Raw genomic sequence first — 23263 nt, forward strand, 5'->3', positions numbered from 1 at the left:
TGTGTTTGTCTTGTTGTGTTATTGGGAGCCAGAATAGAAGGAGTCATGGCTCAAAACCAGCCGCCACTGCCCGTCAACAAAAACAAAGACAACTATGGTTAAATGTGACACTCTGTCTGTGGAGACGGAGCAGCAGAGCGCCGAGCGGAGTGAATGTGTGATTAACTTAAAGAGGCAACAGACAGCATCTTTTCCTAAATATATCATGATGAAAATAATGTGGGTTGCACAGGGTAGTGTTCACAGTAAAATCAGACTATCAGCGTTTACATAGGTTACTTAGTGGCTTTGCAATCTTTGCAATAAGCTTCTGCCACCGGGAACGAATTTCCACAGAAAAAATCTGCTTTACGGCAGGAAACGCGTCATGTATTGCGAAACTGGTCGGTCAGCCAATCAGGGACTGGAGCTGGTCCTTATGAGGAGTTGGGCATGAGATAGTTGAGTCACAAGCACAATGGCAGACGGACAAAGTTTGGAGACAAGTGAAAAACGGCCTAGCAAAAGAAAAGGAGCTCCTCTGTGTGAGGAGGCAAAGAAGAGCAAAAAGGAGAGTGATAAAAGAAGAGGAAAAACAAGAGTAAACCTCAGTCAGGCGTTCAAGAGATGGAGGGAGCTCCGTGACCAAAGAGGCTTCAAAACCCATGTCCAGCTAGCTTTCTTTCTAATGGATCAGTAAGTAACACGGCTAAATGTTAGCTAGACCAGAGAGGACTGGACTGTACTGGCTGCTAGTTCATTCCTAGCTGGCCAGCATCGCAAATCGCCGCAACCAGGGAGCGGGTAGCGAGTGTTGGTCGGCTGACATCCTGGTTGCCATTCTACGGCAGCCCTCGGACAGTGATACCCCCCTCCCTTCCTTCTGTTCTCTTCTCACGGAGGCAGCTATCCACGGACATCGCCCAGCTAAGTTACGCCCAGCTAAGTGAACACTGGACTTTGTTTCCCATTCAATTTGAGCTCCAACCGCCGCATGGTTTCCATACGGTAGCGTTTATTCTAGAATGGGGACTGTTTACATGTGCATATTGGTATAATTCCACTGTGTCTACTGTTGTCTGTACTGGTACTGTACATATTGGTGTCATTTACTGTGAGCTGTTTGTACTGGTACTGTACATATTGGTATCATTTACTGTGAGCTGTTTGTACTGGTACTGTACATATTGGTATCATTTACTGTGAGCTGTTTGTACTGGTACTGTACATATTGGTGTCATTCACTGTGAGCTGTTTGTACTGGTACTGTACATACTGGTGTCATTTACTGTGAGCTGTTTGTACTGGTACTGTACATATTGGTCTCATTGACTGTGAGCTGTTTGTACTGGTACTGTACATATTGGTATCATTTACTGTGAGCTGTTTGTACTGGTACTGTACATATTGGTGTCATTCACTGTGAGCTGTTTGTACTGGTACTGTACATATTGGTGTCATTTACTGTGAGCTGTTTGTACTGGTACTGTACATACTGGTGTCATTTACTGTGAGCTGTTTGTACTGGTACTGTACATATTGGTGTCATTCACTGTGAGCTGTTTGTACTGGTACTGTACATATTGGTGTCATTCACTGTGAGCTGTTTGTACTGGTACTGTACATATTGGTATCATTCACTGTGAGCTGTTTGTACTGGTACTGTACATACTGGTGTCATTCACTGTGAGCTGTTTGTACTGGTACTGTACATATTGGTGTCATTCACTGTGAGCTGTTTGTACTGGTACTGTACATATTGGTGTCATTCACTGTGAGCTGTTTGTACTGGTACTGTACATATTGGTGTCATTTACTGTGAGCTGTTTGTACTGGTACTGTACATATTGGTATCATTCACTGTGAGCTGTTTGTACTGGTACTGTACATATTGGTGTCATTTACTGTGAGCTGTTTGTACTGGTACTGTACATATTGGTGTCATTTACTGTGAGCTGTTTGTACTGGTACTGTACATATTGGTGTCATTTACTGTGAGCTGTTTGTACTGGTACTGTACATATTGGTGTCATTTACTGTGAGCTGTTTGTACTGGTACTGTACATATTGGTGTCATTTACTGTGAGTTGTTTGTACTGGTACTGTACATATTGGTATCATTCACTGTGAGCTGTTTGTACTGGTACTGTACATATTGGTGTCATTCACTGTGAGCTGTTTGTACTGGTACTGTACATTCTGCTATAATTATTTGCATTACTATTTGTTTTTTCTTCAGATAAATCTGATAATTGTTGCTCGCTCTCTTTACTCATTTATTTAGTAGAGTGTCCACACACTTTCTCATTCTACATATACATAGAGGTATACTGGTGGCTTTACAGCCTGCATTTTATTGATTATCTCTGATCCCCACGCTCAGTTTGGTCATTGCAACAGTGCGACGCAACACCACTGACACTAGGTGGCGCTGGTAACCGTTGGTTCATTCATGTAGCAATATAACGGTGCGTTTCTTCCACCAACAGGGCTCTCATTTTAGTGTAGAGCGTCAGACTGAATTTAACTCACAGTCTATATTATAACCTGTTTTGTCAGCAGTGTTTAAAACCTTCATGTTGCAGTTCTCATTTTTTGCCTTTGCTAAACGTCACTTTTTCCAGGTTAAATGTCGAATGGTGGAGGTCACATTAACACTGTATGTGTCACGTGTTGCTCTGACCAAAGATCATTTGTGAGATAACCAAAACTTTGCTGTTTAAAGTGTTTCCATGGTTGAACAGATCAGCAGCGGTGACGTCTCTGTTCAGACCATCAGGAGATAAACTTCATTATCACACAGATATTTTAAGATGATGGACTTCACATCAGTGAATCAGTATTTGGATCAAGTGGTGTAAAAGTCTGCGGGCTGCAGCTCAGATATATGTTTCATCAATATTTCATGTCTTGTGTTGTTGGGTGTATTCTCAGGTCAGAGCTGCAGGTTGTCAACATCGATTACGTTGATTCTCACAAGTGTTTCTGCCTTCGGAGCCAACAAAGAGTTCATTTCTCACCCAGTTATTTTTAACTTTGGTGAAAATATTAGTGCTGGTTAAATCTTGAAAGCTGGATCTGATGAAAGATTCAAAGAGATTCAGACGTGTTGGAATACTGTTGGCCAACCTTGTTGCCAGCAACATGCCGAGAAATGCAGCAATCTGCTGGTAATGGGTGAAGACGAAGACGTTAAACGACGCAGGTTTCAAAATGGATTTTAAAAAATTCAGCTTTGCAAACGTTTTATGAGGAAAGAAAAATGTTGAACATGTTTATTAGAGCTCAAGGATACAGACATCTGCTGGTGTGAAAGGAGCAGTTTGTTTACAGGAGAGATCCACAGGGAGCTTTAAGTGTAAGCTGCTGTAGGGAGTAACAAGGTCGAAGCGTTGGCTCCAAACATCCATATTAATGTGTGAGCACTAACAAACCAGCACACGGCTTCACTACAAGCTCTCCCTCAATGGCAGCGTTCACAAGTCGTTTCACCTCCTTAAAATCTGACAAGAGACAGAACAAATCAATCAATCAATCAATCAATCAATCAATCAATCAATTTTATTTATAAAGCCCAATATCACAAATCACAATTTGCCTCACAGGGCTTTACAGCATACGACATCCCTCTGTCCTTATGACCCTCACAGCTGATCAGGAAAAACTCCCCAAAAAAACCCTTTAACGGGGAAAAAACGGTAGAAACCTCAGGAAGAGCAACTGAGGAGGGATCCCTCTTCCAGGACGGACAGACGTGCAATAGATGTCGTACAGAACAGATCAGCATGATAAATTAACAGTAATCCACATGACACAATGAGACAGAGAGAGAGAGAGAGAGATGCAGGTAATGACAGTATCTTACAACAACATTAATGGAAGTAATAATATTATAGTTATAGTTCTGGTTACTGCGGTACAATATGTTGAAAGTATGTATTAATACCTGGCAGTATACATGTGTGACAATAGTCATATGTGTATAATAACAGTAGAAGTATGACTAATGACTAATGATGGCAGCAGCAGCAGCAGGAGGCATCTGGCAGGACCACGGCAGCAGCACAACCACACACGTCACGCTGTCCAGGCACCGCTGTGATATGAGTTAATCTGAGAGACAGTGGAGCACAAAGGCTCCGGAGAAGAAGCCGAGTTAGTGACATCCAGAATGGCCGAGTTAGCAAGATGCAGTAATAGGATACGAGAGAGAGAGAGAGAGAGAGAAGGAGAGAAGGGGCCCGGTGTATTATAGGGGGGTCCTCCGGCAGACTAGGCCTAAGTCAGCCTAACTAGGGGCTGGTACAGGGCAAGCCTGAGCCAGCCCTAACTATAAGCTTTATCAAAGAGGAAAGTCTTAAGTCTAGTCTTAAATGTGGAGACGGTGTCTGCCTCCCGGACCGTAACAGGAAGATGATTCCACAGGAGAGGAGCCTGATAGCTGAACGCTCTGGCTCCTGATCTACTTTTGGAGACTTTAGGGACCACGAGTAACCCTGCGTTCTCAGAGCGCAGTGTTCTGGTGGGATAATATGGCACTATGAGCTCTCTAAGATATGACGGAGCTTGACCATTTAGAGCTTTATAAGTTAACAGTTGGTTTTAAATTCAATTCTGGATTTTACAGGGAGCCACTGCAGAGAAGCTAAAACAGGAGAAATATGATCTCGTTTCTTAGTTCCTGTTAGTACACGTGCTGCTGCATTCTGAATTAGCTGGAGAGTTTTTAAGGACTTACTAGAGCTACCTGATAATAGAGAGTTACAATAATCCAGCCTTGAGGTAACAAAAGCGTGGACCAATTTTTCTGCATCTTTTCGGGTCAGGATAGGCCTAATTTTCGCAATATTACGCAGATGAAAAAATGCAGTCTGTGAGGTTTGTTTTAAATGAGAATTAAAAGACAAATCTTGATCAAATGTTACTCCGAGGTTTCTTACGGTAGTGCTAGAGGCCAGAGCAATGCCATCTAGAGAAACTATGTCATCAGATAAAGAGTCTCTGAGTTGTTTGGGGCCAAGAACAATAACTTCAGTTTTGTCTGAATTTAACATCAGGAAATTGGTGCTCATCCAAGTTTTTATGTCTTTAAGGCAGTTATGGAGTTTAGTTAATTGATTACTTTCTTCTGGCTTCATCGATAAATACAACCGTGTATCATCCGCATAACAATGGAAATTTATAGAGTGATTTCTAATGATGTTACCTAAAGGAAGCATATATAGAGTAAACAGGATTGGTCCGAGCACAGAACCTTGCGGAACTCCAAAACAAACTTTAGTACGTAAGGATGGTTCATTGCGAACGTCAACAAATTGAAAACGATCAGATAAATAAGATTTAAACCAGCTTAGTGCTGAACCTTTTAAGCCAATTAAGTGATCCAGTCTCTGCAGCAGAATTTGATGGTCAATTGTGTCAAACGCCGCACTAAATATAAATAAACAACAAATTAACAAACAACAGCAGCTCGAGCTGATCAGAGGTCAGGCTGAACAGACGGAGCTGTGGAGGAAGGATAGAATTAAACTTTATTGATTGTGAGGGTTCATGTTGACGTTGAAAATTTAAAAGTTTATTTGTGAAATACTCTGTAATAATATTCATCAAACAGCATCAGGTCCCTGCAGAGTCCCTGAGAGGCAAGTGAGGAAAAAGTGTTTCTGATGATCTGTTTTCCTTCAGCCAGAATACACGGACACAAGGGTCCCACCTGAAAAATACCTTTCAGTCCAAAAGAAAGACATGACAGTTACGTGACTGTCTGACAGAGTTTATCCTCCTGACACCTGAACTTTTGCTTAGTATGCATTTTTAATTTCTCCTAGCTATGTGGAATCAGTGGAACCTGATGAGTATAAAAACAAACATTGCCCATGATAATAAAGTCCCAGTGTCCTCAAAAGAGACGACAATAAAGTCTTATCTTGTTACTGTTGCTGAAAGTGACAAGTTTCAACCATAAATTATGATCAGATTTTAGACCTGGTCCACTTTTGGACACCACAGCTGCAGACTGACTTGGCAGAGATGGCTGCCATCTTGTCTTCACGTGGATTAGTGTATTGTGCTCTTACTGCCACTAGATGGCACAAAAGGTGTCCACAGATGAGGACAACAGGGGTCCGTTTCACAAAGCAGGTTTAGTGAAATCTGTTAACCCTGAAATGAGGGAAACTCTGGGTTTTCCATTTCAGAAAGGGAGGTAACTTAAACCAGAGAAAGCGGAGTAACTCCAGCCCGTTTCAGAAAGAGAGGTAACTGAAGCTCGGTGTCAGTTACTATGGCAACTGACTCTGTGAACCTAACCTGGTTGGGAGCAGGTTTTCTTCAATGAACCTCGAGTTTCTAGCTGTCTCCGCCCTCTTACGCCACACACGCAGTGTGATTCATTCATTCATTCGTGCAGGTTTCAGCGAGTTTGATCACCTGTCCTCAAGGTAAAGTCGGATCCTAAAGTGTGTTCTAGTTCTTAATCTACTTTTTTCGACCATGGCACGTCCGTTCTTGGAGGACCCTGTGGACGAAGAGGCAGTGTTACTGAGGAGGGAGTTACGCATTCGTCGGGAGATTATTCACAGGCCCAGAACTGACGTATTATCATTTCCAGAACATTTTCTTTTTTCACATCACAGTCCATCATTTATATCCATAACCTCATCCGTCGTGACATAACCAACGTCACCAACCGTGGACGTGCACTTTCATCTACCCAGATTCTTTGTGTTGCTCTTCGTTTTTTTGCAAACGGGAGTTTTCTGTATAATATCAGAGATGCAGAAAATATCAGTGCGGCCACTGTCTGCAGAGCCGTGAGGAAAGTGTCCCTAGCTCTGAAACGTCTATTAAACTCTTTTGTTGTGTTCCTTGGACATAAACCTGTGAGGGTCATCAAGGACGAGCTCCACAGGATTGCAGGTGAATGATGTAGAAATCAGTTAAGATGTATGATTATAAATCATATTCAGTTAATGACATGGTGCTGCAACCTCAGACTGGGATTAGTCATTTTAATTTCTTTTAGGATTTCCGGTGTGATAGGGTGCACTGATGGAACCCACATTCCCATCATTGCTCCTTCACAAAATGAAGGAGACTATGTGAATATGAAGTCCATTCACAGCATTAATGTGCAGGTAGACTGACTGTCTCAAAATGTCAGACTGCATCACACTGCAAGAACTCACAGTCATACCAAGAATATGTGTCTTATTTCTAGTCAAAACAAATCACACCTGAAAGGAACTTGTTTTCAGACCATTTTCACTTGAAAAATAATGAGGTGGGATTAACACCATTCCACCTGTTTGCATCTGTAGCCTAACATTATTGTGATTGTATAAATGTATAAAATAAATTTAAACTTTCACTTTGACTCGAGCAGTAATTTTCTCCCACGCCGACTCCCATTCCTTCGCTGCTGCAGCCGTGTTACTCCTCTTCCTGAAAACAGCTTCAAATTCGTTGTATGAGTGCATTAAAATATCCAACTCCAGAGGAGTAAAAAAATGCAGACCTTTTCTTGTCGCTTGTTGCCATGGTGAATCGTAGTATCGGGGCTCCACTGATGGCGGCTTTTTAAAGTCGTGGTGCACGCGCTTGACTCAGAGTGAACAAACTCTGTGTTGATTGAACCGATTGAAATCACCTGTTCTGAAACCCGTAACCTCAGAGTTTCCCATCTCAGAGTGACTCAACTCAGAGTTCAGGGTTAGGCTCAGAGTTTGTTGAACCTCCTTTCTGAAACGGACCCCTGGTCTGAGTTACATAGAATGAAGAATAAGGTGCAGTAAACCCAGAATGTGATGTCCTCATATGAAGACGCAGGGTCTCAGGAGGACATGTACCTGGTGTTTACAGTGTATGGAAACATAAGAACTCGTTTAGAAGAAAACAGAAATGCTTTTAAGCTGAAAACACACCAGCGCTGCTGCAGCGCATCATGTGACGACCACACATGTTTTCCTTCCATCTTTGTATGAGCTTAAAATCACTTGTGGCACATTCTCTAATTAAAGCTGATTTCTCACCTGTAGAGCTGATCTCCAGAGCTGTGACTCAACAGGAAGTATCTTTCTGGCCATTGTGTTTATAATGACGGGACTGTGGGTCGTTTAGCTCAAGATATTTCTCAACCTCAACAACAAGTCTCTCCTCATCCAGTCTTCATCACACACGAGACACAGCAACAGCTGCAGAGTTCTCTTCATACATCCATGGTGAGGAGAGGAGTCGAGCTGCTACAGGAGCAGAGAAGAAGAGCTGCTAAGGGAGCTGGTCTGTACAAGCAGAGAGTGAGTGAGTGAGGCAAAAATGCATTTAATCCAGGGGGGGTGAGGCTGGAAATAGGACAGTGGTGTGAAGTGCCGCAGGGTGCGTCTGGGGTTGTACATTGAAAATGATAGGGGCGTATTTTTTGACACGTGGTATTTGCCGCCGGTGTGTTTGGGCCGTATGTCCTCTTCAGAAAGGCTGAAATGGCTGATTTCACAGCAGCTTTTTAAAACGTTGTGAGCCAAGTTGTTTATTGGTGGTTTTCTTTTCTTTTCTTTTTTGGTTGTTGTTGTTGGTTTTGTGATGAAACAATGAAAATACAGGAGCAAATGAATAATGACATTTTATAAAATCTGTAGTCAGGGAAGAGACAGCTGTGCCAAACATGATGAAACATGAGACCTTTTTTTCAAAGTAAATTGTTCCTACAACATTAAACCATCTCAGAAAGTCATGTGTCTAATTTTCAGTGCTGTAAATGTCAGAGCTTCAAATTAAGACAGTCTGCACATGTTGGGACGATGACTCGCGGTGCTTCAGTTACACATTCACAGCTCCTCTGAGAGCTGGTCAGAGTGTTGCTGATTATTTTTTAAAACATGTTTCTGCTGCTCCGTCCTTTGATAATCAGAGCCAGAGATGTTTCTCTGCTGATTGATGAACAGTAACAATCTCTGCTCTGAGCACCGCTGGAAGGACAATTGTTGCTCATAAATGAGATTTAGTGTCACACAGTGACGGAGAGAATCAGATTTTTTAGTGGGCTGAGAACAAATTGAGAGATTGAGACGTCCGTGGATACCAAAATAAAAAAGTGATACCATCAATAGTTGATTGTCCTGAAGACAAAGCAGGTGGAGTTAGTGAGTCATTGATTCAGCTGTGATGATGACAGGTGTTTCGTTTTCTGTTTCATAAATGTTGAACAGGGGCCTTAAGCTAGAAATGAGGATCTGCTTTTGTGTGAATCCAAAAACCTTTTAGAAGTCTGAATCATTATAACCTGTATATGTGCTGTACTGGAATGGAAAGCTTGACAGGTGGACTAACAGCAGTGAGGACAGTATTTAATCCTCTTACTGTCATCATCATGAAATTCCTGGAAAAGTTATCCAATTATAAAAACTGTTTTCCAGGCCTGGAAATGTTGGAATTAAGTTTTGAGGAGATGCTCTTGTCCAATAGCCCGTTTTCACCAAAATTTGCGTGTGTACGGAGATTTTTCAAACATGGGTAAACCTGCTAAAAATAGACTCCTTTCACATTTGCAGCAACTTTGACATTGTGCCATCTTTCACTGCAGTTTCAATGTTTATATCTGTCGTCTGTGTCTCAGTTCAGTTCATACATATAATCTGTGGGTCCATGATTTAGGGCTAACTAACTTACTAGTTCACTCCTTCTTTTGTCAAGTGCAGCTGGTTGCTAGATAACAGGAATGGCAACGGGTCGGCGCGAGAACAACTGGTGATGCAACCAGGAAATCCTCTGCAGAACAGTCCGTCCCATTTCAGAGACCGTTTGGTTCGGCTGATGCGGTCTTCAAAGGACGTGGCCGATATCGACCATGAAGGCTGTGTCCTGCAAAGGCTGCAGCCCCTGAATTGTGACACGGCTACAGACATGAAAAATTTTAAGGTTTTTTTTTGGATAAATCAACACTTCCTGCTTCCATTTCAAAATAAAAGTCTTCTGACAACGTTTCTGCGGACAGAGTCCCTTCATTTGTCACCATGAGGCTCTTTATTGTGAAATATTTGCAGGATCATGTTGGTGATCGTTCAGTGGAGCACCGACTTTCAGTTGTAGGAATACAGAAGTTACAGCAGCAGCAACACACATGAGCGTTTGGAGTGGCATTAGTGTTCGAGAGTCGACAGAGATATTTTAAAAAGTGGGGTTGTGTAGTCAGAGTTTTTTTAAATGGAGGAGAAAATATCAGTTTACAAAAATATCTGATTACAATCACAATGAACACATCTACCTTGGCCCTGCAGACAGTTTCAGTTTCCCGTGCTCAGTTTTCAGACATCAGTCTGTCAAACAGCTCCAGGAAAAGTATATACATTATAATTTGTGTGAAGTGACCCTTTATGACCTGGAGCAGGGTCACACTGTGAGCACGCCGCTGAACTTGTGATGGAGCTGCTGGAGGTTTCCATCAGGACACATCTGGTGGATGTGAAGATTTCTGCGTATCAGGTTCCTTCTGACCTCCATCAAACCGAGAACACTCCCACTAATGACAGTGGTATGTATGCAAACACACCCGCCCGTGCACCGAGGCGTGGTGAGCTAAACTGCTTTTCCAACGCCGCCAGCAGCAGCTGAATGGTGTTTTAAGGCGAGGAAGCCAATCTAGCGCCTGCATCGCTCCATTACACGGTCAGTGAGGTGAGGTGGTGGCGTGATGGAAATAGCTGCCTCTTTTCTGGAGGTCACAGAGGACGGCGGCGACGCAACAGGCCCTCACTGTGATGACTGTGTGTGTGTGTGAGTTTACACAAACACACTCCCTGATTCATCTCATTTCCTCGCCGCTCGTCTGAATGTGTCCGCTCGGTTTACAGGAGCGATGAGGAGCGAGGGATGAGTCTTAGAGGGGAAATAAGGCGAGTTAACCCCGAGTAACCAGAGGGGAGTCTCTGCTGACGCTGATCCAGAGCGGCAACCAGAAACTCATAAGCTATGCAAATATGTAAATATGTAAATGAGCAGTCCCACTTAGGGACTGTTAATTAAAGAGAACATCAAGACAAAACAAAGCAGCTAATCACCACACAGATGTGTACACACACACACACACACACACAGATGAAGGCAGATGAGGAAACTAAACACGTGCAGCGAGGTTAAAGATGTCTCAGCAAAAAGCATCACTAGTAACGACATCGCAGTGTCGCGTGTCAAGTCTCGTGTAGTTTCCAGCACAGTGACATGATGAATCAAAGCACGGCCCGTTAGCTGCTGCTCATCTTCATACTCACAACAAACACAAACGTCCTGTGTTACATTTACACTAAATAATGAGATCTAAATTGCGGAGACAAAATATCTCCACAGACACAACAAACTGCTGCTGACGCTGCTCAGACTTCAGAGCGCTGCTTCAACAGGAAGTCACGTAACTCCTGATCCTTTGTTAGAACAGATTTATCCTCACGCTCCCGTCAGACTCACAAACGACAGTTTAAAAAAAGGGGCAAAATCGATGCAGCAGAATCTGAGATATCGTCTGTTTTATTCCTCACATTGTTCATCTACATTACCCACAATGCACCTCTCCCTCTGACAGTCTGGTGGCAGACTGTGGAGTGCTTTATACACCCGTATGTACATCAATTCAGCACTTTCTTGTGAACACAAAGTCTTTTAATATTCTGAGGGAAATTCTTCAAATTTGGCACAAACGTTCACTTAGACTGAGCAATCACCTGATTAGGTTTTTGTGGTCAAAAGTCACTGTGACCTTGCATCTGTCTCATTCTCCTGTTTGCGATACCTCAAGAAGGCCTTAAGGGAACGTCCTCAAATTCGGCACAAACATTCACATGGACTCATCAATAAATTGATTAAAATTGTGTGCTCCAAGGTCAAGGCCCCTGTGACCTTGCATCCATCCCATTCTTGTGAACCTTATTTCCAAAGAACACCTTAACGGAATTTCTTCAAATTTGGCACAAACATCCACCTTGACTCAAGAATGAACTGATTAGAATTTGGTGGTCAAAGTTCAAGGTCATCGTGACCTTCTGTTCGTTTCCTTCTCGTGAACGCCTTGAGGGAATGATATTAAATTTGGCACAATCACCCACTTGGACTCAATGATGAATTGATTAGAGTTGTGTGGTCAAAGGTCAAAGTCACTGTGCCCTTGCTTCCATGTCATTATCATGAACATGATATCCTAAGAACACATTGATGGAATTTCATCAAATTTGGCACAAACATCCACTTGGACTCAGGGATGAACTGATTAGAATTTAGTTGTCCAAGGTCAAAGGTCAAGGTTTCTGTGACCTCCCAAAACATGTTTTTGTCCATAACTGAATAATTCATTCACTAATTCTGACCAAACTTGACACAAATGTCTAACAGGATAAAATAATGAAGGTCAAAAGGTCAAAGGTCAGCTTGACTGTGACATCATCATGTTTTAACGTCATATCTCAGGAACAGAAGGGGAGACATTTGGTCAGATACTGAATTGGTGACTCTAATCTTGAAACTGTGCTGATTGTATAGATCTTCTGTGTGTGTGAAGCATCCATGTTTTCACTGACATGGATGGAGACTGTCAGAGACAGAGTGGTTCGTGAAGGCGTGCGACCGTGAAGCAGTAATTTTAGATTACTTTTCAAACTTGTAGGCTTTAACCAACGCCGACTTAAGTGACATCACTCAGACCTCACAGCTTCCTCTGGAGACACCGAAGGCTCTATACTACTTTTAAAACTCGACAACACCTGGAGACACACTGATGTGGAAAATCCCCGGAGTTCATCTTTAACTTTATGAACCTTCTCCATCACAGCAGGGGAGGCAGCTGCTTAATGAGCTGATGTATTTATAACTTCATTAGGTTGCCAAGGTGACCTGTGTCATTGTAGACATCCCATATTGTTTCGACTGTGTGAGGAAATGAGATCAAACCAGTGCTGTCAAATTAAAGCCTTAATTTTTGTGATTAATTTGAAATATTCAAAGTCTGAACAGACTGAACTGAGGAGTCAGATGGTTCCTTGGGCTTTTTAGATTTTTTGGGCAGGACTGAAATCACAGCCCGATGACACACTGGAGCCGTTCTTATCATAACCTCTCCCCAACTATATAAAACTACGTTACCACTGACGTTAGAGTGCGTAGGAAGCATCAGTGTCCTTTCATTCAGTCCCCGTATGAGCAGTGTTTGCTACGTCCCACAAGCTCAATCTCCAGTACAGGCCTGTGTGGCTTTGTGCTGCTGGGTTAGCCGCTAACCAGAGTCTGTCACTGTGCGGCGACTCTTTCTACGGCTTAGGGTTGTGTGTGAGCTGTGCCAGTGGGTTAGCTGCTGATTAGTGACAGTTGCTTTTCAGCAGCTCGATCTTCATTTCAGCTCCCTCAGTGAACATGCCCCCACTGTCTCAGAACAAATACTGCTCATTGTTCTACACTTTAAAACGTCCTCTCATAAACTCTGCAACCTTTTTAATGATTTTGATTTGGCGAGGTGGTTCATGAGACACTTTCCTGTGGTGTGACAAACTCATTACACATATTCATAATAATGCTGCGCTTTCTTTACATCGTATGTGCCAACGTGAACATGAATTCATAATCAGTTTATATTTACAGACGCATTGTATGAAGAGTCACAGCTTTACAGAACATTAATAAATAACACTTTAAATGTCCTTAAATCTGCTCATGACTACATGACTGTGTGTTCTTAATTTATGTCCGTGGTAGTGTCATTTGGATGAGTTCAACTCAAATGTAGATTTACTAACAGGCTAATAGACAACGTGTGTGTGTGTGTGTGTGTGTTGTTTATCCCTGTTAATGCCGACATGATAATTGAATAAGACTCGGGGATGTGTGAGTGTGTTACACCATGACTGACGAGTCAGGGTCAGAGAGAAAAGAGAAAACACACACACACACACACACACATAAATGAATGGAGTCTATTATGAAGCATAATATGTAATGTTGTATGGAGCGGTGTGTATGTGCTGACTGACAGTCCGTAATGAGGCCATTTGGACTCAGTCAGCCTCGCTGTAATTTGATTTTAATATTCCTCACCTTCTCGTGCACACACACACACATACACACACACACACACAGTCTTAATTGAGAGCATCACATGCTGCGCTGAGGACCATTTAACACACATGGAGATATCATGACAGCAAGCAGCTCGCTGTTTCCATGTTTATAGCAATGTGATGATGTCTGTGATTCCTCCCACGTCTTCAGACACTCGGCTCATAATGCACACGGAGGTCATTGCTTTGTTCTCGACTGCTCTTTCATCAAATGTCACCGTTAAATGACTCACAGTCACATTACCTGATCCACACTCAGTTAAATTTAGCTTTGTTTTCTCTGTCAGGAGCAAATGATTCGCTTCTCAAGGTGCGTGATGAGCCGTGCAGCTTAGTTTGCTTAATTTACCCAGAATTCCTAGACAATTAGTCCTGTTTAAAGGGACAGTTCGGATTGTTTGAAGTGGGCTTGTGTGACGTACTCATACAGTAGATGGCGGCTGGTACACCCAGAGTTTGGGAAAACCGACAGGATGAGGGGCAGCAGCAAAACATATTTAAGACACCTAAAAACAATCAGTTAAGGAGGTCTCTTCCTCTCCTAAACGGTTTAAACTTTAAAAACACTGAATAAAGATATTTTATGTTAAAAATCACTGTTTGGCACAGGGGCTGGAGCCGAGCTGCTGCTGACGTTTGCTCAGCTTGTTTCTTTGTTAACTGAAGATTTAAAGAACTAAATCATACAGTTAAAAACAACCAAGATCTAAAGTGGTTTTTGGGAGGAAATGTGGCTTAAAACTAGATAAAAAGTAAATTTAGGACTGAAGATTTTTACCAGCATTTCACCAGACCTCTGGGAACAGTTGACCTAAAAACAGTGGCTAAAGTTAGCTGATATTACTGACGTTAGCCAAAGGAAAGATTGACCAAGTGTTAATACGCAGGGGGAAAGTGGCTCAAGTTAGCTAAAAGTAGCGAGTAACTTGAGCCAAAGGATTGGTTCACCCAGTAGGTAGAAAGCAGTGGCTAAAGTTAGGAAGCGTTAGCTAGCAATGTTAGCCTGACAGTGTTTCACCAGACCTCTGGGAACAGTTGACCTAGTACATACAAAATAGTAGCCAAGGTTAGCTAATGTTAGCTAGTAAGGTTCGCTTGACAGAGTTTCACCTAGTGCTTAGGAAATAGTGGCCAAAGTTATATAGCGTTAGCTAGCCACTCTATCTAATAGAATGGTCTATCCTAACATTAGGCGGAAATGTAACGTTAGCTAGTAGGTTAACCTTAGCCTGACAGGGTTTCATCCAACCTCTGGGAACGGTTAATCTTGTAGGTAGAAAATAGTTGATAAAGTTAGCTAATGTTCACTAGTTACCTTAGCCTGACAGCGAGTCACCAGTCCTCAAGGAATGGTTGACCTAGTAGGTAGGACGCAGTGGCTTAAGTTAGCTAAATTTAGCTAGTAACGTCCATGCACAGAGTTGAACAGTTATAGAGCCTGTGTTCACATAGCATTTGTTTTCAGCACCAGCATCTTTTTCCAGGTGTTATGGAGCGAGCGTATGCTGCTGCATGCAGCCACCAAAAGATAAAGTGCTGCACCCAGCGTCTTTTCTTTCAGAGCACTCTGCCTTTTTTGTGCGTCTGCCCGAGCACTTCAAGTTTAAAATCCCTGAACTTTTCAGAAAGGCATCTGTGATGTCATTGCTGCTTCTTCAGCTAAGCTACTGTCTACTGTCACAACAAAGACAGAATGTTCTGAGAGCAGATCAGCCGGCGGACACTGGATGTTGTGATTTTCTCACCGTTTGCTTTGTAAGCTTGAATTTGACGTGTAGTCAACCCCTTGTTAATGTCACATCACGTTAGCTACCTGATGTTAGTGTCAAGATATTGATGTCACAGCACGCCATTAAAAACTTTTTTATGAAGCGCTCCCCAGCGCCTTGCCACCACTTTTCTGCTGAATGACACAGGACATTTACTCAAGCACGTTTACTCATCCGAACAAAAAGTCGTTTCAGTCGCCGACCCAACCTCACACGTAACAGTCATAGTCCGCTGGACTCTGGTACTCTTTCATCAGCTTGCAGTCTAACGTTAGTAACTTCAGGAGGTCTGGAGGTCGAGGTCATTTCCACACTGAACAAATCAGTAAAGTTGTGGTGAAGATCTCTTTTCTTTGTTTTGTGTGGATCACAACATGAGTTTCTGATGATGCCTGCTGCCTGCAGCCTCATGCAGCACTTTTGTGTCTTCACTTTTATCTTTAGCCTATTTAATCATGCAGTACATATATTTATCGCTTCCTGCCCTCCTTCTGAATTTTGTGCGTCACACTAGTCTCATGGTTGCAAACATGTTATTTAAGTTCAGTATTTCCTGTGAAAATTCAGCTTGTTTTTAGTTTTTGTTTCTTTTTTTGTCATTGGGGGCCACTGCTCAGCAGGTGTGTGTGATAGTTACCATGGAAACACTGGTCAGCAGGTGTCTATGACTGTTATCATGAAAACATGACTGTGAGTTAGCCCGAGGCTAGCCTGGCTAACTTTACACACTTTAAACCAGTCGGGCTTTATTTTTGTGAGATGTTTTGAGTTTGTTTTTTTTTTCAAACTGTGAGGCGCGTCTTCGGGGAGGCGTGGGGGAGTTGAAGTGGGGGTGAAGTGAAAGATACTGCATGAGGTGAAAGGAACAGGTGGATGCAGGTTTTTATAAAGACAACAGGAAGTCAGTTGTTGGGGTTTGTCCGCTCAGCAGCTCATAGACAGTGACGGCACTTCAACCGAATCTCACACTTTTCTTTTCTTATAATAACTCAAATTTAAACACAGACATGAAACAACTTTTTTTAAATTCAGTGTGACTTAAACTTTCTGAGGCTATCCTTTCCATCATAAATAAATGTCCATAAATCTGCTAAGAACTCATGAGAGAGGCTGCAGAACCTGCCTACTAATCTTTATGTTTTAAGGTTTCTCCTGTATCACAGTAATCCAGTGACAGATGTGTGTGCACCCATGAGTATGCTGCAAACAGGAGCTGCTCACAGGTCATTCGACACACTTTTGATGCTGAAAGTCTGATTCAATGGAGGAGAATCCTGCAGGGGAAGTTGCTATTCCGGCATTAACAACTGTCTACACAGCAGAGCAACCCGAAAAAGGAAGACAGACTGATCAAACAGAGAGTCCCTTTCACTCCTACTTTGTTTGGTCCGGACTTTCAGACTTTTCAGTTTGATCCTCACCAGAATTTTGTCTGGATTCTGGTTCCGGTCTAGAGAGCGGATCCGGAATTCACCAAATTCACCAAAGTAAAAGTGTTCACCAAAGTAAAAGTGTTCACCAAAGCAAAACTTTAAATTCTGGCGCACCATCGATTTGGGGTGATGAGGGGTGTAAGAAAATTGATTAACTTAATGGCTTGGGCCTTTCTTGTAAATTATATTCTTTAAATTAAAAAGTTTCACCGCATTTTTATTATCTTGGTGCTTTTATTTTGACGGAAAGGTGCATCCATCGAATTCCGGATCCTGTCTCTCCCGCCCTGGTTCCGGTTCCTTACCAAAACAGCCACTAAACAGCCCCAGACTAGTTTACTAACAGTAAAAGGGTCTATAGAAAACATAATGACTAAAAGTTGACTAAAACGTCATGAATTTTCTTGGACAAAAATGTTTAAAAACATTTTTTAATTTTCGGCAACTGTCATTGTCTCAGATTTCCATCATGACTAAGCATAAATAAAAATCCATTATGACAGACGAGGCTGCAGAACCTGAGAATCTTCATGTTTTTAGGTTTTCTTCAGACCAGGCTGAAACGTGAGTGTGAAACTCTGAGCTGTGACCATTTGAAAATGACTGTTGACATTTTTCAGTTCTAAAAGTTGTGACAGGTGTTGATAGAAGAGCTAATATCAGCACTAATGAGAAGATGAGGCACTAATTGATCTTTAAACAATGCACGCTAACGGTGTGAGATGCAGTTAGCAGCAGTGACGGATGAAGGTCACAGAGAGAGACGATGATGACGATGGTGCTGCAGACAGCAGGAGGGTCGGAGCACAGATCGCTGAGTGGCTCAATTTAGCGCCTCTGAAACCACTTGATCAAATCCTGCCCGGGCTTTCTCATGTCCCCACAGGGCTCATTAATGATTCAACTAAACTAATCATCAACCCCGAGGACAGAGGGGAAAAAAAGTACTGTACTCTGTCTGACCTGAGATGTTTCCTCTGAATGAGACTCTAGCCCGTCATAATGAGAGGGCTTTGGGCCAGAACACATGAAAAAATAAACATATTTAAATAAGACATGACCTGAGGTTTTGGCAGCAAGCACAAAGCTCAGAGGTTGATTCAGTAAAGTTCAGAGCTCCAAGAGGAGGACGTTAATGCATGAGATGGCTGCAGGGGTCATTTAAAGGGTCATACCACTGTTTTGGTGTGTTTTAGTGACACAGTAGACCCTGCGTCTGTTTGCCAGTGTGAGTCTATGGGGAAGGTTCATTTGTACTTACTCATACAAAAATAGATATTTCAAACGTCATAAACGTCGCTTCCCTCATACTTCTATTTCAACACCTTCTCATATAATAATCTAATAGAATACATTACAAATGACATTTTAGGACATGAATTCAGTGCTCTGTAGTGGAATATGTTTTAAAACTAACCCTCCCGACTCTTCAGCATGGTACCGAATGCTTTGTTTTCCCCTCAGCATAAAAGGATGTGACGTTCTGCTCCCATGAATCCCAGCTGTATCTAACAGAGCTCACCAGCACTCATCTGAGCGTTCGGCTGCTTCAACACTTCTGAGGAACTGTGATGACAATAAAAGCAAACATGATGCTTTATGAAAGAGCATTTCTCGTGTGTGAAGTTTGGCTGTCGTATCATAAAGAGGCAGAATGAAAGGAGGATAGATGATAGAAATCAGTGCTGAGCTGCGGGTGACGTACGGCCGATAGATGCAAACATGGCGGCACGCTGTCCTCGTGTTTCTTTGAAATTAACGGCTGCCAAACACGAAAACACAACTCAGCAACTGTCTGAGTCACGGCCTCACACTGCAGTCCGCCCTGACAAGCCAAGGGTGGAGGTGACACTGAGTGTGTGTGTGTGTGTGTGTGTGTGTGTGTGTGTGTGTGTGTGTACTTGTATATGATACATAGTGAGGACCAAAAAAAATGTATTTTAGCAACAGTGAGGACGTTTTTGAAAAGTGAGGACATTTTGGCTGGTCCTCACTTCTTCATTGTAGCTACGTAGCTCTAGTGAGACACTAAGAAGAAATAACAATGGCTTTTTCGCCTGAAACGCTGAAAAAATAAAATAAAAGAGGGAGACAGGTTTTTCCTGTTCCATCTTATTTTGTTATATTTCTCCCTCTCCCCTCTCTGGGAGTGTCCGACCTCCCGCCACCTGCTCCCGCCTCAAACACGGAGGCCTCCCTCTCCGCGGAGCCCGCCTGCCCGCCCTCCCGGCTCCGCTCCACTCCCAGGGCTGACCCTCGTGCCCTCCGACTGGGGTCCCTCTGTTTTTGTCTTTTATGCAAGAGGTACATTATCAGTATCTCCTCCACAGTCACCATGTTTGTTTTTGAGTTTGTTGTCATAAACTTTTGACTCTGGGCTGTCCCCTGGTGGATATATTGGTTAAAATCCATACCAATGTAAAGGATGCATGGAAGTATGTGGGCAGTGACGGTAACATCGTTTGAAACAGACGTTTACATTTTCGTACGTAAAGGGAGCATAAATGGGCCTTTAGGTATTAAGTTCTGATGGGTGAAGTTAGGGACTGTTCTTTACCTTTCAGAGGAGGGGGGTGACTGGGATGTGACCCTCCCTGAAGCTACTCATGTTTGTCCTTGACCCTCCTCCACCATCTGTCTACCACTTACCCTTTGATGTTTGGAAGTTAAAAGTTGAAGACAAAATCCTGGAGTTGAAAAAGTTTTTCTCTCTTGTTGTTTGTGCTCATCCGTTCATGCAAACACCTTTTTTTTGGTCCAAATTTTAAATCAGACGTAGAATAAAGTGATTTTGATAAAATATCATTAATTTAAGATCAGATTTGTTTATGGTGTTTTATTTTTCTTTCTGACAGGAGTGTTTCTTTAAAAAATAATTTAAAAAAAGGCAAACAAAAAAAGAAAGAAAGACAGAAAAAAAACGTACGGGCATTTTTTTATAGATATATATATAAAAAAAATTGCCATAAATTTTCTCCAAAACTTATCGCCAAAAATGGAAAATTGCCGGGATTTGGAAGGCATGTTTTTCTTTAAAAACCAGTGATAAAATAAATACATAATAAGCTATTTAAATGTGTATGCCCCTCCCCCTGACTTCTCATAAATAACAAACAGTCCCTTAGAGTAAGGGGACAGGTAATGCATTATGTTAGTCAGGGTCCTCACAAGGGTGTGTGTGTGTGTGTGTGTGTGTGTGTGTGTGCGTGTGTGTGTGTGTGTGTGTGTCACATACAGAGACAGACAGTGAGAGAGAGACTAGAGGAAAGTGTGTGTTTGTCAGTGTGGATTATGGCTGTGTCTTTTGTCTCGAGTTGGCATCGTCGGCAGGATTACTCAAGCAGGACAACACACACTCACAGTCACACACACACACAGTCACAGTCACACACACACACACACACACACACACACACACACACACACACACACACACTCAGTCACACAGACTCTGACCTCTGTGTGAAAGTCAAAAGCACAGCACTCAGGCTTGTCAAACTGTATCATTCCTCGCTGTCGACAGACGAGCAAACAAACATTTTCACACTGATGCATGTGTGAGCGAGTCGTGTCAGGCACTCATGCGTTCACACAAACACACACTCACACACAGAGGAGGACTGTATCGTGTGGCGTCATACAGCGCTGGGATCACACGTGTGTGCCACCCTGCTGATCCCACCATACGACATCTTTCACCTTCCTCCTCCTGCGTCCGTCCGTCCGTCCATCCGTCCGTCTGTCTGTCTCTCCAACACGCTGCAACATCGCACTCAGAAAGACAAGAAGAAGAATCATGAGGCAGGACAGAGGCTCAGGAATTAAAGAGAATAGAGAGGGAGACAAAAGAAGAGAGGAGACAAGACAGGATGGAGAAACAGGAAACTAGGACAGGCAGTAGATTAAGCTCAGCAGCTGTACAGTTATTGCCTGTGACAGTTCCTGGTGCATTAACATATGCATGATGTGGTGGATACTGCAGGACATGCGTACTGGAAATGCAGAGATAATCTCCCAAACTACTGTGTGAATCAGCCATTTATTTCCACCGACAGGAGAGTTTCTCTGCATCTGATCTGTTCTAGTTAATGTTTTCACTGCAGTGCTCAGACGGACGGGTGGAACAGGAGGACAAAAGAAATGAAATAAATAATAATATTAGCAGATTGAGTTCATGAATAATTAACGTTTAACGAGGAGGTGACATCAGTGTGTCCTGCTAGATTTATAGACACTTACAGTGGCATAAACAAAGTTTGGGCACCCCAACACATTGAAGCTCTCAGACCATGGTTAGCTTGTTAGAGCTCTGGCTTGTTCACAGTCGTCATTAGGAAAGGACAGGTGATGCAAATTTCAAAGCTTTATACACCCACCAGCCACTTTATTAGGTACACCTTGCTGGTACCAGCTTGGACCCTCTTTTTAATTCTTGGTGTCACAGACTCAACAAGGTGCTGAAACATTCCTCAGAGATGTTGGTCCATATTGACATGATGACATCACACAGTTGATCCATGATGAGAATCTCCCGTTCCAGCACATCCCAAAGGTGCTCTATTGGACTGAGATCTGGTGACTGTGGAGGCCATTGGAGTACAGAGAACTCATTGTCATGTTTGAGATGATGTGAGCTTTGTGACATGGTGCGTTATCCTGCTGGAAGTAGCCATCAGAAGATGGGTACACTGTGGTCATAAAGGGATGGACACGCTCAGCAACAATACTCAGGTAGGCTGTGGTGTTTAAACCATGCTCAGTTGGTACTAAGAAAATCTCCCCCACACCATTACACCACCAGCAGCAGCAGCAGCAGCCTGAAGCGTTGATACAAGGCAGGATGGATCCATGCTTCCATCTGAATGTGGTTTTTCCAATCTTCTATTGTCCAGTTTTGGTGAGAAAACCCGTGTGAATTGTAGCCTCAGTTTCCTGTTGTTAGCTGACAGGAGTGGCACCTGGTGTGGTCTTCTGCTGCTGTAGCCCATCTGCTTCAAGGTTGGACAAGGTGTTGTTGCTTCAGAGATGCTCTTCTGCACACCTTGGTTGGAACCAGTGCTTATTTGACTTCCTGTTGCCTTTCTATCATCTTGAACCAGTCTGGCCATTCTCCTCTGACCTCTGGCATCAACAAGGCATTTTGGCTCACTGGATATTTTCTCTTTTTGGGACCATCCTCTGTAAACCCTAGAGATGGTTGTGCTGAAAATCCCAGTAAATCAGGTTGAGAAAAAAAAGGTCAATGTACTCAACAGGCGTAGATGGACAGGCGATTCAGCGAGGCTTCAGCAATGATGTGGGTTTGCAACCACTGGACTGTCATAGTGAAGAGGGAGCTGAGCCAGAAGGCGATGCTTTTGATTTCCTGGTCCATTTGCATCCCAACCGTCACCTATGGTCATGAGCTCTGGGTAGTAACCAAAAGAATGAGATCACAAGTGGCCAAAATGAGTTACCTCCGCGGGGTGTCTGGGCTCAGACTTAGAAATAGGGGGAGGAGCTTGGAGTACAGCCGCTACTCCTTTACGCTGAAAAAGGTCCAGATGATTAGGTTCAGGCATTTGTAAAATACTCTTTCCAACAACCTCCAAAGCGCATCCCGTTTGTGTCTGCAGGTCTCGGCTCGCTGATTTCCACATGAACTGCCAGATGACCTCTCACACCGTCACCAGCTGCCCTCATGACAACTACCACGGCTGCCTCATGTCCTACGTCGGCCTCATTGGTAAGTTCATCTGTTCTAAAGCCTCCGCACCAGTGGGGGTGTGGCCGGAGGGTTGTTTGTCCTTCCCACGACTCAAAAACGGTTTTAGTCAATTTCCTAAAATTTGGCACAAACGTCCTCTTGGACTCAAGAATGAACTGATTAGACTCTGGTAGTCAAAGATCACTGTGACCTCATCTGTCTCAATGTTGTAAATGCAATATCTCATCAGCACCTTTAGATTTTTTTTTTTTTTTTTCAAATTTGGCACAAACATTCACTTTGACCCAA

The 23263-nt window shown here is 42.9% G+C and overlaps 2 protein-coding genes across 3 annotated transcripts in view; one reads left to right on the forward strand and one right to left on the reverse strand.

Moving 5' to 3' along the window:
• Positions 1–23263, forward strand: part of gfra2b (GDNF family receptor alpha 2b) — a 180881-nt gene that overhangs the window by 107598 nt on the left and 50020 nt on the right. For both annotated transcript variants that reach the window (XR_007451685.1, XM_049603832.1), the window contains exon 6: positions 22884–22993. Coding sequence is in view for 1 of the 2 variants with exons in the window: in XM_049603832.1 (XP_049459789.1) it covers positions 22884–22993 (110 nt within the window). In the remaining variant the exon portion in view is untranslated. The remainder of the gene's footprint in view (positions 1–22883; positions 22994–23263) is intronic.
• The window catches only part of LOC125905703 (uncharacterized), a 220719-nt gene that overhangs the window by 4169 nt on the left and 193287 nt on the right, over positions 1–23263 (reverse strand). The window lies entirely within an intron of this gene.

This window comes from Epinephelus fuscoguttatus, linkage group LG18, assembly GCF_011397635.1.
Source record: "Epinephelus fuscoguttatus linkage group LG18, E.fuscoguttatus.final_Chr_v1".
In the NCBI taxonomy this organism is placed as follows: Eukaryota; Metazoa; Chordata; class Actinopteri; order Perciformes; family Serranidae; genus Epinephelus; species Epinephelus fuscoguttatus.